This window comes from Lipophrys pholis, assembly GCF_963383615.2.
Source record: "Lipophrys pholis genome assembly, chromosome: 23".
NCBI lineage: Eukaryota > Metazoa > Chordata > Actinopteri > Blenniiformes > Blenniidae > Lipophrys > Lipophrys pholis.
This window is the reverse complement of record NC_137645.1, coordinates 6,400,017-6,421,108: the sequence shown is the minus strand read 5'-3', so window position 1 is coordinate 6,421,108 and position 21,092 is coordinate 6,400,017. Positions and strand designations below refer to the sequence as shown.

The 21,092-nt window shown below is 44.7% G+C and overlaps 3 protein-coding genes across 5 annotated transcripts; 1 reads left to right on the top strand and 2 right to left on the bottom strand.

Moving 5' to 3' along the window:
* Nucleotides 1-57: 57 nt before the first annotated feature.
* On the bottom strand, nucleotides 58-2,738 carry LOC308127933 (tubulin alpha chain-like). The gene is made up of 4 exons (XM_080493359.1): nucleotides 2,631-2,738; nucleotides 1,496-1,718; nucleotides 1,266-1,414; nucleotides 58-1,187 (listed from the first exon to the last, which is right to left on the bottom strand). Exons 1-4 carry the CDS (start codon nucleotides 2,631-2,633, stop codon nucleotides 210-212), a joined length of 1,353 nt encoding a protein of 450 aa, XP_080349485.1. The 5' UTR covers nucleotides 2,634-2,738; the 3' UTR covers nucleotides 58-209.
* A 952-nt stretch (nucleotides 2,739-3,690) lies between these two features.
* On the bottom strand, nucleotides 3,691-5,936 carry LOC308127702 (tubulin alpha-1A chain-like). Its single transcript, XM_080492923.1, has 4 exons — nucleotides 5,816-5,936; nucleotides 5,488-5,710; nucleotides 5,256-5,404; nucleotides 3,691-5,177 (listed from the first exon to the last, which is right to left on the bottom strand). Exons 1-4 carry the CDS (start codon nucleotides 5,816-5,818, stop codon nucleotides 4,197-4,199), a joined length of 1,356 nt encoding a protein of 451 aa, XP_080349049.1. The 5' UTR covers nucleotides 5,819-5,936; the 3' UTR covers nucleotides 3,691-4,196.
* A 1,041-nt stretch (nucleotides 5,937-6,977) lies between these two features.
* On the top strand, nucleotides 6,978-20,061 carry nhej1 (nonhomologous end-joining factor 1). Of its 3 annotated transcripts, none has more exons than XM_080492920.1 (9): nucleotides 6,978-7,048; nucleotides 7,768-7,875; nucleotides 8,716-8,916; nucleotides 9,035-9,256; nucleotides 9,338-9,476; nucleotides 9,976-10,034; nucleotides 19,077-19,248; nucleotides 19,360-19,463; nucleotides 19,707-20,061. In XM_080492920.1, exons 3-9 carry the CDS (start codon nucleotides 8,728-8,730, stop codon nucleotides 19,782-19,784), a joined length of 963 nt encoding a protein of 320 aa, XP_080349046.1. In that variant the 5' UTR covers nucleotides 6,978-7,048; nucleotides 7,768-7,875; nucleotides 8,716-8,727; the 3' UTR covers nucleotides 19,785-20,061. The 3 variants fall into 3 exon arrangements, with proteins under 3 accessions (XP_080349046.1, XP_080349048.1, XP_080349047.1); XM_080492922.1 differs by having other exon boundaries at nucleotides 6,979-7,048; nucleotides 8,713-8,916; nucleotides 19,707-20,048; XM_080492921.1 differs by having other exon boundaries at nucleotides 6,979-7,112; nucleotides 19,707-20,048.
* The last annotated feature ends 1,031 nt before the right edge of the window (nucleotides 20,062-21,092 follow it).

Genomic DNA, 21,092 nt, shown 5'->3' with positions numbered 1-21,092 from the left:
ACATTGTGTATTAAAACTCCAAAGTACTTTTGTTCTCTCAAGAAACAAACAGGAATACTTTAAGATGTTTTATTTTGAACAAGAGGAAAAACAGGAGACTAGTAACGTGCAGTTGGGAAAAAGAAAAAGTCTAAACAGGGAAACTGAAAACTGACAGAACAGTCAAAACTGAAAGAAAGTTTACATTTTCACTGACAAACATTTACATTCTAGTATTCCTCGCCCTCTTCGTCGTCGTCTCCGACGCTGTCGGTTCCCACCTCTTCGTAATCTTTCTCCAGAGCTGCCATGTCCTCCCTGGCCTCGGAGAACTCTCCCTCCTCCATCCCCTCCCCGACGTACCAGTGGACGAAGGCCCTCTTGGCGTACATCAGGTCGAACTTGTGGTCCAGGCGGGCCCAGGCCTCTGCGATGGCGGTGGTGTTGCTCAGCATGCACACGGCCCTCTGCACCTTGGCCAGGTCTCCTCCAGGAACCACAGTGGGAGGCTGGTAGTTGATGCCCACCTTGAAGCCAGTAGGACACCAGTCCACGAACTGGATGCTGCGCTTGGTCTTGATGGTGGCGATGGCAGAGTTGACATCCTTGGGCACGACGTCACCACGGTACAGGAGACAGCAGGCCATGTACTTCCCGTGACGAGGGTCGCACTTCACCATCTGGTTGGCCGGCTCGAAGCAGGCGTTGGTGATGTCGGCTACGGAGAGCTGCTCGTGATAGGCCTTCTCTGCTGAGATGACCGGAGCATAGGTGGCCAGAGGGAAGTGGATGCGAGGGTAGGGCACCAGGTTGGTCTGGAACTCCGTCAGGTCCACGTTCAGGGCTCCGTCGAAGCGCAGGGAGGCAGTGATTGAGGAGACGATCTGTCCGATCAGCCTGTTGAGGTTGGTGTAGGAGGGACGCTCGATGTCCAGGTTCCTGCGGCAGATGTCGTAGATGGCCTCGTTGTCCACCATGAAAGCACAGTCGGAGTGCTCCAGGGTGGTGTGGGTGGTCAGGATGGAGTTGTAGGGCTCCACCACAGCAGTGGACACCTGAGGGGCGGGGTAAACGGCAAACTCCAGCTTTGACTTCTTGCCGTAGTCGACGGAGAGACGCTCCATCAGCAGGGAGGTGAAGCCAGAACCGGTTCCTCCTCCAAAGGAATGGAAGATGAGGAAACCCTGGAGCCCGGTGCACTGGTCAGCCTGCAGGAGGTGAATAGAACTTTAATTTCTATTGTTAACTGTAACTGAAATGTAAAACGATATTGTTGATAAACTCACCAGTTTACGAATCCTGTCAAGAACCACGTCGATGATCTCCTTTCCAATGGTGTAGTGACCCCGAGCGTAGTTGTTGGCAGCGTCCTCCTTTCCCGTGATCAGCTGCTCCGGGTGAAACAGCTGGCGGTACGTTCCTGAGCGGACCTCATCTGTAATTAAAAAAAATAGTTATAACTCCTCAATCTCATTGTGCTTCAGCACAAATATGCATCAGTGAATCTTGATCTCACCAATGACTGTGGGCTCCAGGTCCACAAACACAGCTCTGGGAACATGTTTCCCAGCTCCAGTCTCACTGAAGAAGGTGTTGAAGGAGTCGTCTCCTCCTCCGATGGTCTTGTCACTGGGCATCTGACCGTCCGGCTGGATGCCGTGCTCCAGACAATAGAGCTCCCAGCAGGCATTGCCCATCTGGACACCGGCCTGGCCAACATGAACAGAGATGCACTCCCTCTGCAGGAAGAGGGCCAGAGGTCAGTCATCAGCTGCATTTCAGTGAAGAAAGATGATTCTGGAAGGTTTGTGGAGGCGCACCCCAGGGCCGGCCGCCGCCGCCCCCCCCCCAACATGGATGCAACGTTCACGGATAGGGCATCGAAACAATAATGATAATTAAAAAACAAAAAACAAAATCGCAGACGTTTAAGTTACAGATGTATAACCTAACTAGATTAAAGGTTTTGTGCTTGACGCACACTGCCGACTCGCAGCGCCCCACCCTCCCCTCCCCTCCCCTCCCTTTCTTCTACTACTAAAGTCCCATCCGCGTTGACCGGCTATTTTTCTAATTTTCATTTTGCTGAATAGTGAATAAAACTCATATGATGATTTTCCAGAGTTTTCTAAACGTTTATTGTGCTCAGTCTTCGCGCTTCCAACGGCTTTTGGGCGCGTAACTGAAAATCTGGCGGAAGATAAAGTCGAACGAACCGGGCCTCGCCTCTTAAAGCTGCAGGGACATTAAAAAAAAGAAAGAAAGTAGAAAACCACTTTATTCCCCATCAACTACGAGGCTTATTTAAACTGCAAAGCCGTTAACAGAGTCACGTTTCGCGCCCTTTCGTCGAGTTTTCCGGCTCCATTTTGACCAGATTGAAAAGCAGTTTGACTCATTCGTGGCCGTTAGAAAACGCCACCTACGCACTTTAATTAATACTTGGTTTAAAAGTTACAAAAAAACCGGGTTACACGACTTTCAGACTTAATCACACAGTTAAAACTTCGTGGTTATTTAAAAAAAGTATAGTTTTTTTTTTTTGGTTTTTCTGCTAAACGTCGCGCTTTAATGTCAAACATGGTCTAAATTTAAATTGGAGTAACTTTACATGTACGTTAACGTTATTTTAATGTACTCTCTTCACTCACCATATTTAAGTAGTTTCTCTTCTTCTTCACGATGTCGAAGTATCGTTTGTTGAAGGCGGAACTGAAGTCGGAAGTGGCAGTCCGTTATCTTTATACTAGTCTGAGGGGGCGGGGCTAAAGAGGGTTTTGAACGTATAACGTCGGCGGGAGCGTAATACGCAGGGCTGTGATGCATTCAAGTGCTGTCGTAATATACATTCTCCTCTATTCACGTTATGAAAACCTGAAAATCTATTTTACGTCAATGAAGAAAAGATTAATATTTACTCGACCAGTCCGTTCGCTAATCAGTCTAGTCTTTCTTTTTAAATCAGCTCTCATAGAGAAAACAAACGCTCTAATATGTGCTATTCTCTGTGCGTGAGACAGCAATTTCAGCCATGCCACTAGTCATTCCTCAGGGTGTGTTGCATTCAATGGAGGCTCATTTTTTCCTTTTTCGTGTGTTTCTTCCATTTATTCATCGTAATACAGTCTCTAGGTTTTAGGGAAACATTCAATAATGCAACATAATACAACAATCTACCAGATAAGAATCATCAGAATTGTTTGTTTGAGAAAATATGTCTAAAATGCACTCATTTCAATCAAATGTTTTAAGATAAATGTAAAAATGAAGTTGAAAACCTGAAAGTGAGTGAATAACTCAACTCAAATACAGGACTAGATGTTTATTTTTACCTCATGCATTGGGTTCACTACCATTGAAGGCAGCAGAACTCAAATGAGGAAGTAAACACAGAGGTTCCACTATGAGAAGGCCTCACAACATGCCTATTCATTCGGTCATTCATTGGGTCTTTACTTAAAAACCGGGACTAAGTTATGTCAACTTCATTAATTATTTTTTTTTAAAGCTGATCTGTTTGAGCAAACAAATTTCCACGAAAAAGCTACAAATTATCGCCTCCAATTTATAAATTAGTAATGAAGCTGAAACACTTTGTGCCAGCTCAGGCCCAGGTCCTGCTCTGGTTTTATTAGGGAATTGAATATCCAGGACGTTCCGAAAGGGTGAAATAAGTTAATGATGCTTGTGCAGTGAGATCAGACACAATGTAGAGTGGAAACATAATTCAGTTTATTTTCTTAAGATAAAGTGAGAAAGGTGATACGTTTACACTCCAAAACGACATACATAGATTACAATATATGATGTATGTATTTTCTATAAACAATTAGAGATTATCAGCACACTGCTTTACCTCATAAAACCTTGATGGTTTTGACTTTTTCATACCAAGTACCTGATAATGATCCCGCCTTACAGTAAATATTGAAAACTAAAATCTTTTAGCAAGACATTGTTTAAGCACCAATAGAAGTGAAGCATGAATGTGTATTTTCAAAGAAAAAGCAAATGCATATCCTTCAAACAAACTTATTGCCTTAATGAGGAAGTATTAAAATACTTTGTACATTGTTTTTGGTGTTTCATCAGTCTCTAAACATCAGTAAATGTTCTTTCGATGTGGTCAAATGGCTATTGATTGGCCAACTTTGTTTGAAGTGTAGTAAAACCAATGGGAGCACAGTAAGTGATTAATTTATTGCACAGATAAAATCTTAGTATTCCTCCCCCTCTTCTTCGTCGTCGTCTCCGACGCTGTCGGTTCCCACCTCTTCGTAATCTTTCTCCAGAGCTGCCATGTCCTCCCTGGCCTCGGAGAACTCTCCCTCCTCCATCCCCTCCCCGACGTACCAGTGGACGAAGGCCCTCTTGGCGTACATCAGGTCAAACTTGTGGTCCAGGCGAGCCCAGGCCTCTGCGATGGCGGTGGTGTTGCTCAGCATGCACACGGCCCTCTGCACCTTGGCCAGGTCTCCTCCAGGAACCACGGTGGGAGGCTGGTAGTTGATGCCCACCTTGAAGCCAGTAGGACACCAGTCCACGAACTGGATGGTGCGCTTGGTCTTGATGGTGGCGATGGAAGCGTTCACTTCTTTTGGCACGACGTCGCCACGGTACAGGAGACAGCAGGCCATGTACTTCCCGTGACGAGGGTCGCACTTCACCATCTGGTTGGCCGGCTCGAAGCAGGCGTTGGTAATCTCTGCCACGGAGAGCTGCTCGTGATAGGCCTTCTCTGCTGAGGTGACCGGAGCATAGGTGGCCAGAGGGAAGTGGATGCGAGGGTAGGGCACCAGGTTGGTCTGGAACTCAGTCAGGTCCACGTTCAGGGCTCCGTCGAAGCGCAGGGAGGCAGTGATTGAGGAGACGATCTGTCCGATCAGCCTGTTGAGGTTGGTGTAGGTGGGACGCTCGATGTCCAGGTTCCTGCGGCAGATGTCGTAGATGGCCTCGTTGTCCACCATGAAAGCACAGTCGGAGTGCTCCAGGGTGGTGTGGGTGGTCAGGATGGAGTTGTAGGGCTCCACCACAGCAGTGGACACCTGAGGGGCGGGGTAAACGGCAAACTCCAGCTTTGACTTCTTGCCGTAGTCGACGGAGAGACGCTCCATCAGCAGGGAGGTGAAGCCAGAACCGGTTCCTCCTCCAAAGGAATGGAAGATGAGGAAACCCTGGAGCCCGGTGCACTGGTCAGCCTGCAGGAGGTGAATAGAACTTTAATTTCTATTGTTAACTGTAACTGAAATGTAAAACGACATTGTTGATAAACTCACCAGTTTACGAATCCTGTCAAGAACCACGTCGATGATCTCCTTTCCAATGGTGTAGTGACCCCGAGCGTAGTTGTTGGCAGCGTCCTCCTTTCCCGTGATCAGCTGCTCCGGGTGAAACAGCTGGCGGTACGTTCCTGAGCGGACCTCATCTGTAATTGAAAAAAAAATAGTTATAACTCCTCAATCTCATTGTGCTTCAGTACAAATATGCATCAGTGAATCTTGATCTCACCAATGACTGTGGGCTCCAGGTCCACAAACACAGCTCTGGGAACATGTTTCCCAGCTCCAGTCTCACTGAAGAAGGTGTTGAAGGAGTCGTCTCCTCCTCCGATGGTCTTGTCACTGGGCATCTGACCGTCCGGCTGGATGCCGTGCTCCAGACAATAGAGCTCCCAGCAGGCATTGCCCATCTGGACACCGGCCTGGCCGACATGAACAGAGAGGCATTCTCGCTGTGGAAGCCCAGCAAAAAGAAGTTAGCGTTGTCCATAATAGCCGTTTGGGGTTGAGTCTGTGTCAACAAATGTCTTTAAACGTGCTTGACGGATTAATCTTACCATAGTGAAGTTATCCTGGTGTTAATCGTCACGATCTGAATGAGGAAATCTGGTCCGTGTGTTTCTGTGATGATTTCCCTAGTAGGCTACTTATAATTCCTCCAAACTCCATAGTAACAAGCTTTGTTGGTAATTGAGGGTGAAAAAGTTCAGGAGAGGGGAAGAGTCAACACGTTGTGCAGGCATGCTCTGTCATACATCAATAACTCTGCTATGTGAAAAGATAATATATAATCCTGAGCCAGGCACATAGAACTCATTTGAAGTCACAGAAGACAAAGCAAGCAGTGGCTTGTTTCAAAGTTTGTTCAGGACTGTGTGATTAATGAACTCAGGACTCTGTGGGGGGTTGAGATCTCTATGGTGACCTTTAACAAGTGAGACAGGTAATGAAGTGCAGTATGAATCCTATGTTTGAATTTTAAGTGTAAGGTTACAAAGCAAAAAGCCCTCAGAAAATAAAATTCTTCTTGTAAGCTTTGAAAAGAGTAAAACATCAACACAGGCACTATTTAATTGCAGTATATTTTAGTTTCCTTGTGTTTTGCATTAATTTCACATTTTGCTGAGCGCTTCTGAATAAACTTCCACTGTGATTGTAGATGTGGAAGTAGCTCAACCCTGCCACACCCGATGAATGAGGCCTGACTGGATCGCTCTGTTTTCTTTTCCACATGGTTGAGTGTCGCTACAGAAACACCGAAGGTCGCGCTGTTATTGCCGGTCTAAAGCTCAAAATGTCAATGGCAACAACATGGCATGTAGCCAGACTTAAAGACAGAATAATGGCAAATTATTTATGCTTTGAATTGGTTATATGTCTTGTGATGAGTTCAACATTGAAAATTAGACCTGTTTCATGTTGTTAAACTACAACCCGAGGTCTGAAAAACCTTTTCTGGAATTGTAGTTGAGAAACTAAATCCTTACCACACTGCCATCTGGTGCTGGAAAAAGGACCAACCAGGATTTGGAAAAAATAAGATTTAAAAAAATAAAATAAAATCATCTACAAATACTATTTACTGTGATTATTTGTGGAACTGATGTAACTCATTCTTTCATTTATACAAAATTTGAGAAAAACACAATGGCACGATTTCAACAGTTAGTACAAGCAATCATACAAGCGGAACCTTTGAAAAGTGCTGTTGTTTGACGTCGGTGCCGGAAGCTTCAAACGGTCAACAACAGCGTGCAGAGGAGGAGCTGCTCTCTTTTCCAACAACTACAGTACAAACATTCTTTTGCAATACTTGTTTCCCGAGTTTCTCTGTGTATCTTAACGTGACACAATGTAAGAATGATGAAACTAGACTATCTTCTTGCCATCGCGACAGATAAATTCAACTAATTATGACGTTCACTGTCGCCAATGCCGAGTCGAGCTAGCATAGCATTAGCATTTTAGAGTTCAAAAAGTGTTAATTTATTAATAAATATACCCGCTACGTGAGCGACATTGTCGCCGGATTGAAGGATTTAGGCAGTTATGATAGAAACAGTTTTAACTTATAAGTTCTGTACATTATTATTCAGCATATACAGGAAACTATTTATAGTGAGATTATTTTCAATGACGTCTGGTCTGTTTTATAATACCAGATCTTTTTGGGGTCGTGTTTCTAATAATTGGTTGCAAAAATACCTACAAATAAAAAAAAAAAACAACTATGTAGATTAAGAATGTTTAGGATTGTAAAGAATGCTTATAAAGGTACAGTGTGGTGTTAAACTAGAAGTCTGAATGGGGTTTGGTGTCAATCCAAAAACTTTGCGTGTCAAGATCCCGATGTCCTCTAACCACTGGCATCCGCTGTGGCTGCAGTCATAAACTTACTGATTTGGCATTTTTGCGATTTCCAAATTGGCATGAGTCAACCTCTGTAACGTGCCCTGCGTTTCAAATGGCGACTGACGAGAAATACCTCGTTTCCTTTCCCCGAAAACAGGAGCTGCCAGTGCGGTCTCTCCCCTGCAAAGGTGGTGATTATGCGGCCGGCTCTGCGTCTGTAAACGGCCACTCTCACTGATCTCAGTCCAGGCGTCATTCCTCCGAGGTGAGTGACTCTGAAACACGTTTTGATAGAAAAGAAAATTACACTGTGGGTGTTGGTTGGCATGCACTGATCCAGAACCAACAGCTTCTGTCTGCTGTGAGTGAATAGGTGATTCCGAAATGTTCTGTTTTACATTTGTGCACAACGACTCTCTATTGGAGGAAATACAAAAAAGTAAAACAATCACACGATTACACAGCTATGAAGTACCTCAAGAAATAACGTAAGCACATATGCACGCTGATGCACCTATATACATACCCATACATATTCATATCATATATAAACCCTTTGTTGATCATCTATATGTTTTAGAAATGATTTCCCCAAGTGCATCAATAAGGTAATCAATTAGCATTATAACATTGTTGATAAATGAGTGACTTAATGCAAATATACAGCAATACAGACGCAAATAAACATCTGCAAATATTTTTAGCGCGCTTGATCCTGAATGCAGTGGCTTCCTTGTTTATTTACATATTTCCTAAGTGGTGGCTCAGTTGGGAGTTGATTTTGGCAATTTTTTGTCCTCTATTCTTCCCTTCTTTATATTTAAATGTACCATGTTATTTATGAAGTGGCGATAATTAGTGACTCAGAATATTCGGTGAGAAATTAAATATGATTTTCACATCATACAGACACTGATAGATGACGTGATTCTTTCAGATACACTGGATGTGCAAATCCACCTTCTGTACCTGCTGATTTTTAGAACCCGCCCAGTGTGTTTGCAACCACATCACTTCTTTTTACCTTGAACTTAGTTCTCAGATAATTTATCAGCACTTCCAGTAACGACTGGCCGCAGCTTGAACTCTCCTCTTCCTCCAGCAGGTGTTTGCTGCGATGGAGGCCAGTGGATCCCACGCTGCCGACGTCCTCCTCGGTCGACCCTGGCTCCCGGTGAGCGTCGGCGGCTGCCAGCTCCTCGCCAAGAGCTGGTTTGGTGAAACGACGTACCACATCCTGCTGAGTGACCTGCACTCCGTATGGGAGGAGAGGATGGACGCCAAAGCCATCCAGAGCCGGGCGAAGGCACGCGCACGTCCGAGTCGAGCCTCCATGCAGTAGATAAACAGCAAATCTAATGTAGAGACGTGACAACAACCTGATAAATGTGTTTGATAACGAATTCCGTTTTTTATCGCATCAGGATCTCAACAAGCGCCTGCAAGCCCCGGCCAAAGCTTTTTTCTCCTACTTGTATGAGGTGGTTCATCCTTTCCTGTCGGGAGATGACGGTGGCGCCGATGGTAAAGCTCAGATCTCCCTGACGAAACAAGAGGACGGGAACATCAGCATCCAGCTGAAGAGCAAGCTGGAGGGACTTCCTTTCTACTGGGAGTTTCAATGCACCCCTGCCCCTGTCCAGTTGGTGCGAGCCACACTTCAGATGATAAAACTGCACACACCTTGCTGTGTCATCTGTCTTGAGTGCATGTGTGTTTTACTATAGGCCTGCGTTCAGCTGGTGCGCCCTCTGCTGGCCATGAGCCGGCTGCTCCAGCAGCAGGTGGACCAGCTGGGAGGTCTACTGGTCCGGAAAGACGCAGAGATCCAGGACTACAAAGAGAATGGAGCCGTTCTCACCAGAGGTGCACAAACACAACGTGATACAGATAAAGATAATGAATCATGATGCCGACACAGTGTCACGGTTCATGACTGCAGCACGTGATAACTGTTATTATCACCTCATTTTCACACACATTTCATTCAGATTCATATATTTAGACAAATTTATTATGGCAAAAACAAACTTAGGTTTTTTCACACTGTCAACTCTTCTCTAGTTGATTAAATAGCAGTTACACATAATTACACCTTATGTGGATTGAAAAATAGCTTTAATAAACATAAATCCATAAAAAAAATTTGTCAATAAGAAAAATTTGACAAAATCTGAAGGAAGTGGAAAAGGTACATTCTCCCAAAACAACTGTCTTTCTTTGATTTTTGTTGTTGTATTATTTACTACATTGATTGCTCTTTTTTTGTAATTGCTTATTATGTATGCAATGTGCAACCTTTGTCCTAACATGGCGGGACAGGAGAATAATGCAAATGTCTGTGTGTGTGTTTGTTTGAACCCAGAGCGTCTTCAGACGGACGTTTTTGAGGAGCACGCCTACAGAGAGGACTTCATGGCAAAGGTGGGCAATCACACACACACACACACACACACACACACACACACACACACACACACACACACACACACTTGGAGGAAGTCACGTGACGAACCATAGTGGCTCAGGGAGGGACCGACTGGTTTTCTGTCATTTACGCAAACTTTGTATTTGTTTGGTTGAGGTGTGGAATTTCTCACCTCTGACTGCATTGACCTCTGACTCCACCTCTCCAGGTGGAGAGTTTGGTTCTGAGGTTTCAAGTGCGAATCAGATTTGGACAGGTGAGGTGAATATGTGGCGAGCTGTCAGTCCTCGCTCTACTGAAGCGTATCGGTGGCGTTTGTTCACTTGATTCCCAAAACCTGCTTTTGTGCTCGTTGTAGAGTTTTTTTTTCAAGATTTCCAGGTGAGGTCAGGTGAGGTTTTGAATCATTAATTGCATCGCATGGTGGTTTTCGAGGAGGAAAGCAGCCTTTATGTAAAACGACACACCAGGAAGGAATCCCAGTTTGAGGTTGGCGGCGGTTGACGCTCCGGCTCAGGTGCGAGGAGTCATGGAAAGTTACGCAAAGGGGGTCACAATGGCGGCTCTATTCCCCCGGCGAGAAAGACGTAGGAGGACGAGGTGGGAAGGTGAGCAAAGAGTCAGAGACCACAGAAGAAGAAGACGATAAACGCTGCAGCGGATCAAAGTCTTCCCTCTTGTGGTGAATTTCACCGGGCCGCGCCGAGGCCGCCCTCAGACCAAAGTCCACACTGAAATAAAACGTGTCTGGGAAAATGGGACGCTCGTGTGTGTGTGTGTGTGTGTGTGTGTGTGTGTGTGTGTGTGTGTGTGTGTGTGTGTGTGTGTGTGTGTGTGTGTGTGTGTGTGTGTGTGTGTGTGTGTGTGTGTGTGTGTGTGTGTGTGTGTGTGTGTGTGTGTGTGTGTGTGTGTGTGTGTGTGTGTGTGTGTGTGTGTGTGTGTGTGTGTGTTTGAATCACACAGGCGTTTAGCGTATACGTGCAGTATTTATCTATCGGGGTTGGGCTTTTACATGCTTCTGTGTGTGTGTGCGTGCGTGTGCGTGCGTGCGTGCGTACTCGCTGACTTGTGTTTGTCTCTCTGTCCGTCTCCATGGCAACGATCACCACGCTCATGTCTCAAGCTCGTGTTTAATATTTTCTTTTTAAGTTGCTGGAAAAGTAGAAAAGGATTTAGTACAACGTTGTCTCTAACCTGATTGTTTCATCATGATGACCAAGTATTTGGTCGCACAACCAGAGACAGTGAACTGGTGGGAGATTAGTAACCATCGATAACTCACCAACAGATCATTTATCAATCATTTCCTCTTTCTGGCTGTGGTTTATTGTGACACAACTTATTCAAAAATCCTGCTTCACTTCCGTGCACTTGAATTTCTTTGACATTTTTTCTAAAGAAGTTTACAAGTTGTGTGTATTCATGTGTGAGTGAAGAGCTGAGGGACACAGAGGCTGAAAGAGAGACGATGATGACAGGAGCAGCAGCCCCTCCCCTCCCCACCCCACCCCACCCGACCCCCACACAAACACCCCACCCAGCTCAGGTCAACATTTGCATGGGTGGAATTAGTCTGTTTCCCCCCCCCCACACACACACACACACACACACACACACACACACACACACACACACACACACACACACACACACACACACACACACACACACACACACACACACACACACACACACACACACACACACACACGGAGCTGAAAGATGAAAGGAAGCTTCAAACTTAAAGGATCATGTTGGGTTTCTTCGAGGGCCTAAATCTGTGCAGTGTTTGTGTCGTGCGGTTGTATTAACTATGTCAGTTGTGTGTGTGTGTGTGTGTGTGTGTGCGTGTGTGTGCGTGTGTGTGTGTGTGTGTGTGTGTGTGTGTGTGTGTGTGCTTTTAAAGCAGTTTGCGTTTCAGTGCCAGGGGTTAATGACAGTTTGGTTTGTCCTCCCTGAAGACAGAACTTCAAAGACCCGCTTGAGTACTCGGGGTAGAACTTTAGGGAGAACTAAAGGTCACCGGTTCAGGGCGATGCCACCGAGGATAAAACGGCGAAGCGACTACATTTGTTCTGTGTTGGGAACAAGTTTTTTTTTGGTTTGGCTGGACAATTATGAGGAACATGGGTAGTATTCTGTCAGTAGTTTGGACCCTCATTCACCTAAAAGAATATATTTGTGACGTGACAGTTAAAAAAAAACAAAAAAACCCCAACAAATTATGGATTATTTGTGATTTAAATACATTTTAACTTCGCCAACGTTTTCATGTATTTCACAATTGACCCAAATTGCATAAAACTTTCAGAGATGATTTGTCATCATCCAAGGAGAAATCGATTCGATTTTGAGAGCGATTGGATCAACAGTGACGAAAAGGTCAAAAAAATATTTTCTTACGCGGTCAGTTTATTATTTTTCCTCCTTGTCCCCCAGCTTGTCGTGTTCGGCGTCTTGGGAAAACCACATTATGTGATTGAGAGCAGTTTTTGCTCTTGCAACAGGAAGAGACTTGGAATCGGCATTAGTTCAGGCATAAGAGCAGTGAGGTGAGATGGAGTTGGGCATTCTTGACTTTGTCTTGAGACGACCTCTTTTCTTTGGCTTTCGTTACCGTTCTCGGGCTAGATTATGTCAAGATAAGATAAGATAAGACTTTATCTGTCATTTTATGTGTAATATAATGATATCGCAGGTGCTGCTTCCTCGTGGAAGGTGCGCAGAAGTACACTTAAACTACACGTAATATCAAAGCACTTGCAGTATAAGTGGGTTCCTACAACAATATACATGATAGGATTTAGAGAGTCGCGATACCTTTTGTTGATTTCAGGGTGTTTTTTTAGACTTTCCGACATTTGGTGGATCGTAGTTGTAGATTTTAGTTAATAAACCTCCACGAGTTCACTAAATAATAGAAATACTGTTTTATTTATCTCGATAGTTAAGACAGAATTATAGTAGGGCTGGATAAACAAGTTCCATACTCCTTCACAAACAGCTAAAATACATTATAATTGATATTAATAATATTGTTCTGATTGATAATAATATTAGTACTAGCATTATTGTTTTAATTGCCTTTTATTTAAAGAAAATAATTGAAATAAAGAGATATACTGACATGCAATGTGTACAATAGTGAGAATATTTTCATGAAGTAGCAGACCGGTTCAAAGTCCCACCTTAAATCAGGGCAATAAAAGAGACATTAGTCAAGGATATTTGTTGTGACGCGACAGAAATGCAAATATTTATTTGTGTTTTTTTTTTGTAGAAGGTGAGGATATTAAGGCAGAATTCCACGATATATGTGAGTTTTATGTTTTGTTTGTGTTTCAGGATCCGTTATGTCATTGAGGGAAAGACAGATGTGAATGTGGTCTGAGCAGCTCGTCCACGTCTGTGACGCATGCGTTTGGTTTTGGGTTTTTTGTCAGAGCCGTGTGTGTGTGTGTGTGTGTGTGTGTGTGTGTGTGTGTGTGTGTGTGTGTGTGTGTGTGTATGTGTGTGTGTGTGTGTGTGTGTGGGTGTGGGTGTGTGTCGTGTTGGCGTATGCCGCGCAGTGTTCCAGCGCTCGCCGTGCAGCCGTGTCACCGTCTAAAGTGAACCGTCACCGTTTGGGAATGTTGCCCGTTTCCTTTCCCCGCGGCTTCACGTCTGACAATTAGTGACCACATTTGACTGAAACACCTCGATTGAGCCGCTGACAATCACATAATCGCTGTGGCTTTTCCAAATTTGGCCTTCCTTCCTCCAAATATCCTGCTTTTTCTTGCTCGAATTGAAGGTTGTTGTTTTCTTTCCCCGCTGTTTGCATCGCGGCAGCGTGAAACGGCTCAAAAACAATCAATAGGAAAACGTCTTTTTCTTCACAGTGCAGATATGTGCAGTTTTCCATCTCCAGTAAAAGCACGGTAATAGTTATGTGCTCCAACGGGGGAAGAAATTATCCCTAAATGCTATGTGGCGGCTCGGCGCATTGGCAGGCCGGCAGGAGTGAAATCCTAATATCTGTGTGCAGCGACCAGAAGCGGCTCTGAGCTCAGGGCAGGGCAGGAAACTCAACTCTTATACCCAGAAACCACAGCGGCTGATGGACTCCAAAATACACACTTTGACAGCGACTGAGTCAAAATGCGGGAGTGAGGAGACACCGTAGATATCGATCGGGTTAATGTCCGAGGTGTAAAAGTCAACCAAGGAACGAAGTGACAAAGAAAAGGGACAATTGGTTCTTAATTTATGGTTTTCTGATCTGTTGGTGCGCTCGAGGGTTATGGTCACACTTTGACCGGACATTTTCTGGGTCAGATGTAAGGCGACATGTCTCGTCTGCAGTAAACCAGCAAGTTCTCTTTTTTTTATTGTCGAAATCTTTTTTTCCTTTATTACTCAAACAATTGATTGTTTTGTGCTTATATCGCACTAAATGCTCATTTGCCTGAGTGCAGACACATTCTAGAAGATTCCAGAAGAATGTGTCAGTTTAGTTTCCTACAGTGGTTCCTACAATGTTAGTTGATCTTTCTTTAACATTTCAACTTCATTGTCAGTTATTTTTTTGACGTTTTAAACTTATTCTCAGCTTATTCACTCAACACGTTTTGACTTAATACAATGTTCTGACTTTAGCTCATAATTTTTAACTTCTTCTCAAGTAAATGACTGTATTCTCGACATTTTAACTTATTTTCTTATTTTTCAACCTTTTGATTGACATTTTTTTGTTGTAGTTCCTCTTTTTTTCTTTTTACAGTTATTCTCAATCCTGCAACTTTTTTTAACGTCGTTATTGACGTAGTCTCTTCATGTCTTTTTAAAAAATGTATTTATTTCAGACATGTGACATTTCAAACGTGTGCAATCGTTGAAATTATGAAATATGTTCAGACAAAATAGATAATCTATATTTGAGTATACTCACACATGAAAATAAACGTTAAATTAATCATATATCTGATTAACGTGCCTGAAATGGGGTGGAAACTCCACTTTCTTTTCAACTTCTACACTATTTCCTCGGCAGTTTGACGTTGTTCTCATTAATCTTGACTCCTCATTTGACCTTTTTTCTTAATATCTTGACTTTTTTTCATCACTAATGTGGATATCTCAAAATAGTTGTAATAATGCAAACGAACCCAATGTCCCTCCTTGTGTGTGTGTTGTTTTTTTTTTTAATCGGTTCTTTCATTATGTTACGTGCACTTTCATATTCTGGAAGAATTGACCAGTGGAAGTAGAAGGAATGGGAAAGACTAGAGTCTGGAAGGTTGTTTTTTTTTCCAGTCAATCATTGACTGCTGCCCTCATAAACGGCAGTGAGCAGCTCTTTATCTCACTTACCTGAGGAATTCAGGGCCCCGGTGGGAAGGAGGCGAGGCTGCAGAGGAGGAGGTGCTGATTTGAGCAAGGGGGCACACAATAGCGAGTAAGCGATGAAGAATTTATTTAGCATCCTTGTGGTAATGATATTATAATAAATGTCTCATGAAATAGTAGTATTGGCGTCGGTGCATTGGAGGGACTGAAAGCCTGGAAAACAAAATTCTGTACGTACAGTAGATCCTCCTCCTCCTCTTATATGCCGTCTGTCAGTTGCACACAGTTTCCACAGGGTTGTCCCCGGTCCAGGTCTGTAATTAGGCCCTCTGTGGCCTGGCGGCGCCCCCCTCTCCAGCTGCCGGCCTCTGGTCCGCGTCCCGGACAAGGCCGAGCGCGGCTTCCCACAAAGACATCACGAGCGGCGGGCTCGCTGCAGCTGCGGCGCTGTGTCGGCACGTGAACACATCAGGGGCGGCGCGTGCGGCGACCGCCGGCTCCGGCAGTTTAACGCTTCCTGTTACAACGGTGTGAACGTGAAGGCGCTTGGCTCAGCTGCCAGGATTAATCGCAATGGATGTAAATCTTCTGCTCTTTGACTTTTGGGGTATTTTTTTGCAAAGCAAAGCCAAAGTGAATCCAGCCATCTTCAAGTGTCTGGAAAGTCTTCGGACCTTTAGGTGTGTGATTGCTACGTTACTCGAAATCATGAAGAATTGAGTCCTGGTACCATCAAACAAGTCTCTAACCCTCGCTACATCGTTCAAAAACATAAAAAGGACATTTTAAACTCTCGGCGACTTGACGTCTCCGGCCTAAAGGGCGACGGCAGGGAGAGGTGAGAGATACATGAAGCGTGGCTGTCGTCACGCCGAAGAGCATCCTGGGATTGTATCTCAAGTTCAGCTTAGTTCAGTGTAACAGGCGACATTATTCATGTCTTTTTGAGCTTTTAAATCTATGAAGTTTGAAGTAAGTGCACTTCACAGGGAATTAAAAATCCTATTTATGTGACCAGAACAGTGTGCCAGACATCGAGGGAAGATTATTAGCCTTTCAAATAATAGAAAAGTGAACTAGAACGTGCCCGAAATGTTTGCTTCTAAACGGATTTTAACGTCAATTAGCCAAAATGGCCTTGTTCCAATTGATTTGCTTTAATTACGGAGATGTTAGTATCAATCATGTGGCTTCTGGTACGTCTACTCTGCTCTTTAGTCCTTGTCGCCTCTGATTTCAGCAGGTTATTACTCTCCTCTGTCCTTGATTGTTGTAATCCTCCATTTTTTTCTTTTTGGCGAGGGTGTGACCTTGAGTCCTGCGCGGGGGGGGGGGGGGGCTCTGATTCAGAACGGGAAGCTGAGGTCACGATGAGAGAGAACGAGGTTGAGGGGAATTAGAGAGAGTAAACATGAGGTCAGCGACAGAGGCGAGGATGAGGGAGAGTTTAGCGTGAGACTCTCCGGCACCAGACCCCCCACCCCCCACCCCCCACCCCCCGGCTCGAAAAACAACGGCAGCAGCGGCCCGTCTAAAATCAGCGCTGTTTACCTGCTAATAATAGAGAAACACCGACGGGCTGCCAACTCTTCCCCCGTCCTCTCATCACCTTCCCCACATGTGATGCTTTGCTGTGGTTGAGGCAGGGGGCGGAGCTTGGAGGCGTGGCCCACAGGTGAGCGCTCGTCCCCCTTCCCTCTCCGCTGCCTCGGACGTGGACTTCGTTCAGTTGCAACAGCAGGGAGGAACTTTCCACAGCATTACTCAGCTCGACGAAACGGGCACGAGGTTATTGACCCCCTGTAATCGCCTTTTTATTTCTCGTCTGGCGTTGCTTTTTTAGTCTGCAGCTGCAGATAAATACCCCGCTCCCTCCCTCACCCGTGTGTTCACACTAACTAAAAATACGGGGACGTATGGACGTCCGCTCCTGGGCCAGAAAAGAGGAAATTCTGTCAATATATCGCAGGGTGTAGAAGTAAAGCGTGTGCTGCGGTATCTCCGTCATGACATCAGTCTTGTGAGTTTAAGAAAAACACCACAGAGGCGACAAGTCCGGAGCTAAAGCACTGGAGCAAAACTTGAAAAATTCCTGCCTTCATTTGCTCCAGACAGTGGGTGTGGCCACTGTGTTTCCCCCGTTTCCACGGAGACGGAGTCTGAGCGTTTTTGAAAAAAAGTTCCACCTTGGGAACCGTTTTCGAAAAGTTGCATTTTGCCCCGTTTCCATGGAGATGGAGCTGGAGCCATTTTCAAAAAGTTGTGTTTTCAGAGGCGCCGATCACCGTTGTCGCGTGAACGGACGTTCAAAACGCTACGAAAGTTTTGCATTTCCGCGTGAAAACCTTGGGGGCCATTTTCCAAAAATTCAATTTTCCCCATTTTTATGGATTCGTAACGTTTTTGAAAGGTTCCACCTCGGGAGCCATCTCGGAAAAGTTCCGTTTTCCCGTTTTCCACGGAGATTGAGTCAGAGCCGGAACGTTTTCAAAAAGTCGCGCTACGAAGGTTTTGCGATTCCACTTGAAATCGTTATTGTGTAAACGGGACCTAATTTTCTGCTGGTCGCTAATTCCCTGCAGCTTTCCGGACGTCTTTGTTAGAATCTAGTATTAAAGGCCACAGACCTTCTCTCACTCTTCATGACACAACCTTTCCTCCGTCAGGAGACTCAAACTATCAAACACACAGTTGATTTTAGCGCTTCAGGGCAGCCGGATCCAACAAATTGAGCTCAGCGTTTCACATCAAATAATCCGAAGTGAGTTGGTCGGAGGCCAGAGAGGAGGAGGAGGAGGGTGGAAGTGAATAAAAAAGAGAGAATAAGGTGGGCTTTCTGCTGCTTTCTCTCCCCGCAGGACATTGGTTTCTCTGTGCCCAAAGCAGAACGAAGCCTCACCAGAGCATACATTTATTTTTACGATATTTAAACAAACAAATAACAAAAATAAATCAATGCGAAACCTCGAAACCTGACCAAAGTGTGTTTAGGAGCCCCTCTGCCCTGACAGCGAGCGGGAGACCACCAATTTCTCCCGGTCAATATTTGAGGAGCTAATTTGGAGAGTTTGTCCTCTCCACCAGGGGAAGAAAAAAAAAAAAAAAGAGGGATTTAGTGAATAGCGAGTGTTTTGCTGCGTGTCGGCTGTGGGCCGGCATTAATGTTACCCGGAGATCACCTTATCTGTCAGGCCGCCGGTCGATGGAGCCGCCGTGTGCGTTTCGGTCGTCGTTACCAGTAATGCAGTTTTGATTAGAGGCTTATCGCAGCTCCGACACGCCCAGTGTCACACCTCGGCCTTGTGACTCCCACAGCAGGACCATAGAACAAACATCTCACCACAAGAACTCTTAAATATTGTCGTTTTCAGGTCATTGTTTGGCTTAACGTCTGATTTGGGGTGAGGAAATGAAATGTCTCAATCTGAATATAAGACCTTTTAAAGAAAATACACTAAAAGTAGATAATTGATGTTCATTTTTTATATTTTTGGGTGAGATATTAAAGCAACAAGGCTCAGATTTGATATTTTTTGACATAAATGCCTTAAATGTGGTTAAACAAATCAAATGTATCACCATTTTCCAGCCTTTTTTTGATATATTGTACATGAAGCTGCTTGTTATTGATTAATAGCTGATGAAAAACGGGGTTGTACACGCTTTGTGGAGTTCTACTGCAGTTCTTTACCAGCTCCATGTCTTTCCAGGCTCTTCCTCTGCTGTGTGCCGAGCGGCCGGACGTCCTCGGCTTCGACGCCGACCTCCAGCGGCTGTACGGCGCCGTCGTCGCTCACAGAAACGCACGGAAACGCAGACCGTCGGCGGGGCACGCCGTTGAGGGGCCTAAAGCCAAGGAAGCGGCGCTCGCCTCTTCTCCAGGTGAATTTTGAATTGGGACGGTTAATGTTTTGAAGACGAGGCCCAACTCTGGTTTATTGACCCACCGTGGGACGGTAATTCAACCGAAAAGGTCTTTTGTTTGTGCTCCAGCGGCCAAATCTGTCGGCACTGACACGGCCGAAGGGAAACAGAGCCACGATGGCCGGGCGGACAACGGAGGAGCCAAAATGGCCGACAAACAAACAGTTGAACAGGTGAGATAGGAAGAAGAAGACAGAAGCTCACATGCTCCACTTTTACGATTTGACAACGGTGTTACTGTTTAAACATTTGGAGAGTTTTATAACCATGATGGCTTTAAAACGAGGAGAAGAGTGTCTGAAACAGCAACATTTAGAAGGTTAATGTCCTTTTGGACCAAAAAAAAAAATAGAAGATTTTAATTTAAGTGTAGAAAGGAAGAAAGATTAATCTCAACACAATGTCCTCTCATTTAGTCTCTGGCCGTCTCCTCCGAACCTGCGGAGCGACGGGCTTCCAAACCAAAGAAGAAAAAAGTTGGGCTGTTCAGATGATCCAGAGCAGTACGACACACAAATTAGGAATACATTCACCAAAATGAATTTAATCTCTGTCACATGCCTATAAAATCTCATTGTTTTATTGTTTTACTGACAAGATGAACTTTTTAACCCATTTTTAAATGTTTATGTAGATTAAAGGTGCAATAAATGATCAGGATTTCTCTTGTTCCACTATATTTTATCTGCAGGGATTTTGTCTTTTTTATTGCTTTCACATTAAATTTTTAGAGAAGTCAAACAACCAATAAAAGATGTAAATAGAATTTTGAAGGCTGGTTTTGTTCATTTCTGGCCCAGTTCACTAGTGAATATGTTCATAGGTTGATATAGAGGAATAACAGGAAGTTGGATGTGGAGATGCTTTCTGAAGCAGTGCCTCTTGTCCCTGGTCAGACAGACGGAGTACACAATGAGCCGGCGGCGGTCGATAAGAGCGGCCGCTCTCCTTTTTTTCAGAGCACAGTGAGATGTTGACTCAAGGTGTTGCAGTATCTGGGGAATGCCATTGAAGTTTTAGTCCAGAAGTTGCCGTTTGCCTCCAAAGTGTTTGGAGTTGCTGCAGTTCACGTGGTAGTTTCTGAAATCTGTCGTCTTAATCCACGATAATAGACAAGAAAATGATAAAAGTCTTGTTTTGTGTCCTGAATTTTGAAAAACAAAATGTAGATTAGGCATGATGAATCATAATTTAAAGGTTGTTAAATAGATGGCTCCATATTGTAACATTATTTATTATTTCTTCATGATATATTTGTAATATTTGATATAATCAGCAGAACATTAGTCCTGTCAACCAAGGGATGGTAAACAGAGCATTTATAGTTCTTTGAATTAATGGCCTTCATCCAAACTATTTTTTTTAAATATCACTGGAGCCATTTCTGATCCCAGTTATTAGACACATCCAATCTTGTGCAGAAAATTGGGAAGTTGAAGTTGAAGTAGCCTATTAAAAATTGAAAGCAGGCTCTCCACACTGCGAGGGATCTTCAATCCGGTCAGAGGTTTGTCGTCCCCTCACCTCCAGACTGTTATGTCACGCTGCGCCACGCAGAAGAGGAGGTCAGGAAGTTTTTGCGGGTCTGCGGGCGCGCACCTGCTCCTTCACTTTGAGGACACGGGTCCAAAGGACAGAGGGAGCGCGCGCCAGTCAGCCAGCCCCGGACGGTCGGTCGGTCTCGTGGCTCGGTGTTCGTCTGTCCTCTTGGCTGACAATAAACAGATGAAGGCGGCCGCGGGGCCTGTGCCACCCCGATGGGAGGAGAGGAGAGGAGCGGCGCGGCGCAGAGAGGGCAGGTC

Coding starts and splice junctions, on each gene's coding strand:
- LOC308127933 (XM_080493359.1), bottom strand. Junction 1,415..1,495: donor CCTGGAGCCCACAGTCATTG/GTGAGATCAAGA, acceptor TTTTAATTACAG/ATGAGGTCCGCTCAGGAACG. Junction 1,188..1,265: donor TTGACAGGATTCGTAAACTG/GTGAGTTTATCA, acceptor CACCTCCTGCAG/GCTGACCAGTGCACCGGGCT.
- LOC308127702 (XM_080492923.1), bottom strand. Junction 5,405..5,487: donor CCTGGAGCCCACAGTCATTG/GTGAGATCAAGA, acceptor TTTCAATTACAG/ATGAGGTCCGCTCAGGAACG. Junction 5,178..5,255: donor TTGACAGGATTCGTAAACTG/GTGAGTTTATCA, acceptor CACCTCCTGCAG/GCTGACCAGTGCACCGGGCT.
- nhej1 (XM_080492920.1), top strand. CDS start 8,728: ATGGAGGCCAGTGGATCCCACGCTGCCGACGTCCTCCTCGGTCGACCC. Junction 9,257..9,337: donor CCCCTGCCCCTGTCCAGTTG/GTGCGAGCCACA, acceptor GTTTTACTATAG/GCCTGCGTTCAGCTGGTGCG. Junction 10,035..19,076: donor GAGAGGACTTCATGGCAAAG/GTGGGCAATCAC, acceptor ATGTCTTTCCAG/GCTCTTCCTCTGCTGTGTGC.